Source organism: Parasteatoda tepidariorum, chromosome X2 (genome assembly GCF_043381705.1).
Source record: "Parasteatoda tepidariorum isolate YZ-2023 chromosome X2, CAS_Ptep_4.0, whole genome shotgun sequence".
Taxonomy (NCBI): domain Eukaryota; kingdom Metazoa; phylum Arthropoda; class Arachnida; order Araneae; family Theridiidae; genus Parasteatoda; species Parasteatoda tepidariorum.
In genome coordinates this window covers 25,874,167-25,883,567 of record NC_092215.1, presented here as the reverse complement: position 1 = coordinate 25,883,567, position 9,401 = coordinate 25,874,167, and the positions used below count along the sequence as shown (strand labels likewise).

Here is a 9,401-nt window from a genome sequence, read left to right as displayed (position 1 = left end):
TAGTTCTTTAAATTTTTGATGTGCATGAATACATCTTTTGAATTTTTTGAAAAATTTTTTCAAAATATCAAAAACTGCATGGAAATCATTAGTGAGTTTTCAATCAACCAGATTAAAAAGATAGAAATCAATAATTAAGAAAATGTCAAACCAGGTTTAACAGAAATTTTACTTTTTGAATTTTAACTTATTTTTAATTACTTGAAACTACTTTTTTGGCATATTGATATGATTTTAATCTAATTTCATCACCATTTTCTAAATAATTTGGTACTTTCGCCTTTGAATCAAGTCATATGAAATTCAATACTTTTCCTTCCATGAGGATTTAAATATCAACTCTTAGTTTCTGGCGATTTTGTGTGCACTACTCTAATATGGAAACAACCGACAAAATTTTGGAGAGTTTTTAAAAAAGTGTATTTTGTTATTATTTTCTTAATTAACATATACGAATACTTATACTTTTAGGTTCATATGGCTATAGAGGTAAGTTAAAGCAATATTCAAACTTTCAAATAAAGTTTAAATATTTTACTCTAAGAATTCTAAATTAATCACTAAATATTTTTCTCCCTTTAAGATTACTACGATTATTTGGGTAAATATAAAATATGAATTTTGTTATTAAAGAGGAGAAAATAATATCTCATTCATTTAATAGCATAAGTTATGGAATTATTAATAAAGCAGATATTTATTAACGTTAATTAATTTTGACTGTTAATTCTAGAATTACATAGTACCTGGTATCCCGTAAAAACTGAGGATTTAAAAATAAATGGAATAAAGCGGAAGGAGATGAAAATTAATAAAAATGCGGACGGATACTTTTTGTTTGAAATTTCAAACTATATAAAAATTTAATCAAAAATGACAAATTTTTTCTTAAACTGCATGTTCTTCTATTCTAGCAGAAGTCTTTGTACTGGTGTCTTTAATTTTGTCCTCAAACTGTATAACGTAGTTGCTGAAAATGGCGTAAATTTTACGATATATATATATATTGTTTTATAGTTCTTGTCAGTTAACAGCGCCATCTGTAGAAAAACTTTGAAACTAATTTGGAAATTTTGTGATAAGAAACATTCTTAAATAGAACAAAGTAAACTGAGCATTTCTAAATTCTTCCGTTTTTCTTTCATTATGTTTTCAAATTATGGGTTAATTTTAAGAAACGCTATATCTATGATAAACAATTCTTATCATATTCTTAAACAGAACCAAGTGAACTGAACATTTCTAAATTACTCCGTTTTTCTTTTATTATGTTTTCAAATTATTGGTTAATTTTGAGAAACGCTGTGTCTATGATTCACTCATTCTTAAGTTTAACATCTTACGTAAATGTTTTTTTGAATCATTAATATTGACTCATGAATATTAATTATATATATTACATTGAATTGAAGCATTATTATTATTAATATTATGAATTTTAAGTGAATATGAATACAATGGTAAACATATAATGTAAAGCATCTAATTAACGTGAAATTCATTTTTTTACATCCTTTACATATTATTTTTCGCGTATTCTAGAAGTTTTTCTAGAATATAGTTTTCTAGAAGTAGTTCTATAAAAACATTGTTGTTAACTGAAGTTTTATGACAAAGAATGCTTTCAATTTTAGATAACTATTATTTTGGTAAGTAAAATATCTTAGTTATTGCCAGTAAAGGTATTAAACATCGCTTTATTAGTTGAATAATAATTTGTTTATTATTCAACTATATCTATTTTTTTAGAGATTCCAATTTGCCTATTTAATTGAAGTTTATTCCATAACTGTATAATTTATAGTAGTTAACTTATACATGATAAAGGAATTTCTGGAAAAATATTTTAGTTATTAAAAACTATTAACCACTAGTTCTTTAAATTTTTGATGTGCATGAATTCGACTAAAATTTCTTTCTTAAAATTAAAACTAGTTTTCTTCTCTTATGTATGTTTTTTTCTATAATTAATGTCCCTTTTTTGCGCTATACTAAATAATTAATGTGAGAAATATTTAGAAGCTCGTCATGCCTTTCCTTGTGCATAAATGTTGTATTTGGTATAAATATTGATCATAATAATATTTCCTACATATAAATATTCATACTTAATAACTAAGATTACTTTCCATTTTAGATGAATATGGGCTAAACAGTAAGTAAAATATGTTAGTAATTACCGTCAAGAGATTCGTATTAATCATCTTTAAATCATGTTTTTTTATTTGGGAAGATTTTCATCTTTCTACCTGCTTATTTATTGTTTTTCACTGTATAACTGTACAAACTATGCATTCAATAAACATAAATATGTATAAAAATAATAATGCGAACTAATGAATTATTTGAAAATTTCAATTTTAGGTGCTTATGAATACAGATGTAAGTATGTCCTATTCATAAGGACTACGAGTTTAATTTAAACGTACCTTACAGTAAAATAACAATTATATAAATTGTTATTTAGCCATTTTTTTTTATTTTTGCATATTTTAGAAGTGTTTTGTGTTTCTTCGCACGAAGATATTATATTTTCCAAAATTATATAGTTTATAAAAGCTGTCATGCACTGTTAGAAATTTATCAGAAAAATGGTTAAATAACAATTTATATTGTTGTTATTTTGCCATATTCAAACGAAACGGCCAAATAACAATAAATAAGATGGTATTCAAACTGCTAACTGTTAGAAAAACCTTTTATTAACTGCTTTCACCTAATAGGGTTATACAACCAGAATTTTATCTCACTAATTTGGTCCATGTAATGAAGCCACTTAGTTCTTTGCAGATGTGTTCATATTATAGACGATAGGGCTAATCGGTCATTCCAGTGTCCTTCACTTCCCAATTTGAGACTCTGGAACATCAATATACGAAACTCTCATTCACTCATAGATATCAGTATCATAAAGCTACTTCATTTTTACAGTTTTGAAGCCATGTTAGTTGTAAATGGTTAAAAAACCCTATAGTTTTGTAGTCATGCTTTTTTTTTTAACTACAATAGTTGTAAACGATTTCAAAATCGTAAAGGTAAAAAATGTTCATTACCATAAACTTTACGGTTAATTGAATAGACCGACTGCTGCCGGTTATTTACCATAATTTTTGACTGAAAATTCTAACAGTATCTAATTTAGGATATCAAAGTTATACAATGATTTCGTTAATTTTAAAACATTTTAAAAAAGATGTTGCAAATTGAAGCTTACTTACTAAGAATACTTTTAGTTTTAGATGACTATGTGTATAATGGTAAGTAAAATGATCTAATTATTACCAGCATGGAATTTGTACTAAACATTATAAAATCTTATTTGTTTATAATAGAAATTTTCATGTTCCATTTATTTAGTTAATGAAGTTCATTCTATACGGAGGAAAAGGTTCTGGTCAAATTGCCATACTGTATGGTAATGATATTTCTTGTAAAAAAACATAATTTTGTTTAATTAAACTAAAAAATATATATTAAAGCAATTCATTAGGTAATATTTCCGTTCATATGGTAACGGTTAACTAGAAATTCTGGTTTTAAAATTTATAGTTCTTATTATTACACAGTTAGAAAAAAAAATTTAACTGAAGGAATTTAACCGGATAAATGTTTTTTATTCCATGCCTTAAGGTATCAGGATAAACTTATAATATTTTCTCTCATTTAAAAATTTTATCACACATTATAAAACCATATTTTATTATCAATTTTACCAAAATCTTTACAGAAAATCTTTATCAAAATTTTGCCAGAAACATGATAAATTCCATTGCATAATTTGTTTTTGCAGTTCACGGATAGCGATAATTTATGTTTAATGCTTTTATTCTTGATTTATATTTATTTGATTCAAAATGATTTTGACTGTTACGAAACAAAAGTTAAGACCTTATTTGAATAGTGGACCAAATCCTCTTATTAAAATATTGAATTCTTAATTTCATGTTAACAGGAGTCACTCCTCTTCCTTTTTAAATCTAGCACACCTTCAACCTTTTTTTCCAGTTAATCAGAGGACACCGCAAAAAAGTAGACTAAATCCTCTTATTTCAATACTGAATTCGTACTTTCATGCCCAAGCGAAACACTCCTAGCCTATTTTGAAACGAATACACCTTCAACTTTTTTCTGTAATCAATCAGAGAATACTACAAATCAGACAACACGGGAATTTACTAAACTTTTAGAGGAAGTTGGCCCACTATTCAAATAAAGTCTTCAAATAAATAAAGCATGCATATAAAACTTAACAAACATGCATATACCTGCTCATAAAATCTGTAGAATCGAAAGTACTGTAGTCAGTCCATCGGTACAGGAATCTGGAAAAAATTTCCTTCCCCTTCAAATCCATGCCTAAATTGAGGAAGTTGTCTAGCGAATGAGTGATGCTGCCTTCTATTCGTGGGGTTCTGAACCAAGATGCACTTTTCACTCTTGCCGTGTTCTCTTGTCAAACGAAAGGCACACCTTTCTAACTTAAATCACATAAGACCAATGGCCGGGGAGCTTGGTTTGTCCAAATCTCATTAGAAACAACAACAACAAACACTCAAAGATTTTTTTAAAAATTGCTGGCTATTTTTTCTCTGTTTATGTTAGTAATTATTTTACTTTCATTGAAAAAACTCTTCTCCAAAAAACGCTGTAGCTATGCTTTTATTTTTTTAAAGAACTATGTGTTATAAAATTATTAAGTAATTTATAATGTGTATAATAAAAGATAATTATCTATATTTTTTAATATTTGATGTAAATGTTTATGGAGGCAAGTTATAAACTCTACTTATCATTATCCAAATTGCTTTACTTCTTAATTATTATTCGTGCATTAAATCTCTAATTAGAAAATCTCTAATTAGAAAAGCCCTTAGTATTCAGACAAAATGATATATTTTAGTCACTGGTATAACATTATAAATAATTATTATTATAATTACCTTGCTTCATCCAATTACTGATTGTTATTCTTTCGAAAACTATATAATTTATAATGGTTAACTTCTGCAAGCATTCAATATACAACTTTTTAACAAAATGCTATAGTGATATGAATGATAATTAGTTCCAATACAATTAAATTTCAGATGGCTATGAATACGAAAGTAAGTCAACTACATTTACTACTAGATAGATAAATATTTTAAACGATACAACTATACTTATTTAAAAAACATGTATTATGTATGTTTTGCTTTGTAATTATTTCTGGCAATAAATAATTTATGCTGGTTAATTAATGCATCCACTAAATAATAAATTATTCAGCGAATATTATTTTGACACAAAATGATGAACATTATTTTGACTAACTATTATGAACATCCTTAATTTTAGGTGAATATGAATATAAAGGTAAGTGAAATGTTTTATTTATTATAATCCAAGCGAAAGAGCTAAGTAATATGTTAATTCCCTTGACATAAAGTAATTTGAATAGACATTTAATAAATAGTGAAGAAGCAATCTTTTCAGATATTTAATAAGTTTGACCCTTTTTAACTTCATTTTAGGTGACAATGGATATGGAGGTGGGTAGTTCAAGTGAAATAATAGGCATTTATAGCCTTTTAATATAATTTAAGTCTCAAATATAAGGGCAATCCTCTAATCCTATTCTCTGTAAATATCTTTATTAAATCATTTACTTGGGAAAAAACGTGTTATGGTCATTTTCAAATTGATTCCAATTGAAAAATAAATATTACTTAATAACATTAAATACTCTTAATGGCCATTGAAATCCAAGCTTACTATGGTATGTGATGGTTGCATTTTATATTTAATCAAATAACTTTTAAATGTAATTGACCTTTTTCGAATAAGATACAAATACTTTCAATGGCCATTTAAATCTAAATTTAGTATAATATGTGATTTTTAAGTTTTATATTTAGCCAAACAATTTTAAACGCAATTGACCTTTTTCAAATAAGATATAAATACTTTCAATGGCCATTTAAATCCAAGTTTAGTGTAATATGTGCTGTTTAAGTTTTATACTTTGCCAAACAATTTTAAATTTAAATGTAATTGACAATTAAATTAAATAAAAAAATTTAATTGACAATTAAATGTAATTGACAATTAAATTAAATTAAAATATTTAATTGACAATTAAATTAAAAGATTTAATTAACTAGTAAAAGTAATTGGCAATTTAATTCCGAGTTTACTATAATATGAGATGTTAACTAAATAATTTTAAATGTAATTGACCTTTTTCATATTGTGAATTGTTGATAAATCGCCAAATAATGGATATTTTCCCATAATGGACCCATAGTGGACTGATCGTAACACACGGTTCTCAGTAGATCACCGAAGTCAACCACCACTGTCAGCGGTCATTGAGCAGATGGGTGAACACTTCGATCAGCCTGTGAAGGGGCCGAGAATGATAATATCTGTTTTCGTTAAACTGTTTTATCGTCAAGTGGTCGATTTCATGCGCAGGTACGCTAACGCAGCAGGGTGATATCTTCTTTGCAGAGGATTAATATTGTGATGGTATCATTCAGATATATCATATTCCGATCATCTTCAGATATGTTTCCCAGACTGTCGCCAATAGCCCATTATGGAACTCTAGTGCAACATAAATAATCAGCTAATATAACCAAAATTTAATACTTCCAAATTGAGAGTGTTCATGTTTATCATTTATTTGTAGTTTCTGAAGGTGTACCAGTTTGTAAATAGGTTGTCTTTAAAAAATCCTTCTTGAAAGATGTTCCTTAAAAATATTTACTTATTTTATGTGATGTATGTGTTTTTTTCATATTCCTAAAATTAAACAATTGAAAATAATCACACAGGATCAATTATCGTCCTATAACTATTGGAAAATTGAATTACTCGAATACTTCTCCGATATTCTACTACCAAATAATTACACCAAAGTAATATGACATAAAAATATTGATTAGCAATAGCAAAGATATACTTTTTAACTAGTCCTTTTATTTTTATAGTTTAATGGATCCAACATAGTATTTTGATTGAAAAGTATCTCATTCGTTTGATCTAGACTGCAAAAATTCTGTTTTGGTTAATTTTGTTGGAAATATGTTTTTTTAATAGCTATTTTAATGCACCAAAAAAGAAAAAAGGAATCATTCTCCATTCTAATTAAAGTTCAAAGGCATATCCTATTTCTGAAGTTTACTTATTTGTTATATCTTAATTTTTAGATGACTACGATTATCAAAGTAAGTTCAAAGTAACCACTTTTCTCCATTCTGTAAGCGTTTTTTCTACCAGAGACATATTATTTTCATAATAATAATAATAATAATAATAATAATAATAATATTAATAATAATAATAATAAAACAATTAAGAGAAGTGTTTTTTAGTAGTAGTTCATTATACGCAGAGCTCATTCAGATAAATCAGTCTGTTTTCCGTCTCACCAAAAAACAAATAACTTTACTCATTTACTTAAAAACTTCTTATTTCTTAGGACTCTAACAAAAAGAATTTTTCTTTTGTTAAATTAATTTATAATGCAAGAATTCATCTCATACAGTGACGCCTAAACAATAGTTCACTATTTGTTAAGATGAGTAAAGTTATTTTTTTCATATAGTAGTAAATAATTTTATTGTCTGTTTTATGCTTCACAAAAACAAGTATGTAATCGCTTATAAAGTTTTTTATTTTAAATAATTTCCATAAAATTGGAATTTTTTCTTATGATGATGATTAGTATTTTTAAAGATATTTTGCATTGCATAAGAATTTATTGTAATTTAAGATGCTAGAATTTTTAATATGATGACGTAACAAACCTAGAACCAAACAATAAGAAATCTAGTTATTTTACTTTTAAAAAAAATGAAAAGGTGTACTAATATATTTACATTTTATCATTTCTGTTATTTAATAGCAGCTTATTCTGTTTCTTGAAATCGAAAAGACTGTGATTATTCCTTGTTCTGCAACAAATTTAATATCGCTAGGAACTTAAGTTACTTGAAAACTGTTTCTTAGAAGTCAAAGAAAAAATAATTTTTTCCCTGAGATGATTAAAATCTTACATTAATTTTACTTTATTTAAGATACAAGAATTCATCTCATACAGTGACGCCTAAACGATAGTTCATAATTTGTTAAGACGAGTTGTTAAGACGAGTGTTTTTTTTTTATGTTGCAGCCTATAATTTTATAGTTTGTTTTATGTTTCACAAAAAACAAGTATATAATCGTTCATAAGTTTTTTATTGTCCTTAAATCCTATAAAATTGGAATTTTTTCTTATGATAATGATTAGTATATTAATTGATATGTTGCATAGCATAAGAATTTATTGCAATTTGAGTTGCTGGAATTTTAAATATGATGATGTAACAAACCTAGAATCAAACAGTAAGAAACCTAATTGTTTTACCTAAAAAAATTGAAAAGGGGAACTACTACATTCAAATTTTTTCGTTTCTGATATATTGCATAGCATAAGAATTTATTGCAATTTAAGATGCTGGAATTTTTAATATGATGACGTAACAAACCTAGAACCAAACAGTAAGGAACCTAATTGTTTTACTTAAAAAAATTGAAAACGGGAACTACTATATTCAAATTTTTTCGTTTTTGATATATTGCATAGCATAACAATTTATTGCAATTTAAGATGCTGGAATTTTAATAAGATGACGTAACAAACCTAGAACCAAACAGTAAGAAACCTAATTGTTTTACTTAAAAAAATTGAAAAGGGGAACTACTCTATTCAAATTTTTTCGTTTTTGATATATTGCATAGCATAAGAATTTATTGCAATTTAAGATGCTGGAATTTTTAATAAGATGACGTAACAAACCTAGAACCAAACAGTAAGAAACCTAATTGTTTTACTTAAAAAAATTGAAAAGGGGTACTAATATATTTACATTTTTTCGTTTTTGTTATTTGACAGTCACTTATGGTGTTTCTTGAAATCGGATGAATCGCGATTATTCCTTATTCTGCAACAACTTTAATATCTCAAGGAACTTTAGTAACTTACCTTTTATTTACAGCCTAAATCTTACCTTTTATTTACAGGCTATGAAGATAGATATTTATCCCAAAGCAGAAGACAGTATGGCTATGACCTAAATTATGGATCAGAATACATTGATAATCAGCAACTAGTTCACTTTTTTCAAAATGATCGATTGCGGAGTAGAAATAGAGGACGTTAATAAACTTAGAAAAAATGAATTTCTCAAGATTTATGATTTTTCACCACTCTAAATGCCAGACTAATATTCCTGACATTTAAAAGTAGAGAAATGATGTTTAAAGAGTTATAAATTTTTTCAACGGAAATATATATTGACGAAGAAATGTGTTTGAGCCTTTTTTAATTAATACTTCAATTGAATAAAGCCTTTTTATAAAAAAAATATATATAA

At 26.1% G+C, this 9,401-nt stretch overlaps 1 protein-coding gene across 2 annotated transcripts in view; it reads left to right on the top strand.

Annotated features, from left to right (window-relative positions):
• LOC107437518 (DNA-directed RNA polymerase subunit beta'-like) overlaps positions 1 to 9,401 on the top strand; it is a 13,144-nt gene extending 3,743 nt beyond the window's left edge. The window contains exons 3-13 of one of the 2 annotated variants that reach the window (XM_043051353.2): positions 472 to 489; positions 584 to 601; positions 1,635 to 1,649; positions 2,138 to 2,155; positions 2,365 to 2,382; positions 3,234 to 3,257; positions 5,088 to 5,105; positions 5,338 to 5,355; positions 5,514 to 5,531; positions 7,194 to 7,211; positions 9,049 to 9,401. In XM_043051353.2, coding sequence (XP_042907287.1) covers positions 472 to 489; positions 584 to 601; positions 1,635 to 1,649; positions 2,138 to 2,155; positions 2,365 to 2,382; positions 3,234 to 3,257; positions 5,088 to 5,105; positions 5,338 to 5,355; positions 5,514 to 5,531; positions 7,194 to 7,211; positions 9,049 to 9,188 — 323 coding nt within the window. In that variant the 3' untranslated portion in view covers positions 9,189 to 9,401. The remainder of the gene's footprint in view (positions 1 to 471; positions 490 to 583; positions 602 to 1,634; positions 1,650 to 2,137; positions 2,156 to 2,364; positions 2,383 to 3,233; positions 3,258 to 5,087; positions 5,106 to 5,337; positions 5,356 to 5,513; positions 5,532 to 7,193; positions 7,212 to 9,048) is intronic. The other variant, XM_043051354.2, reaches the window with a different exon arrangement.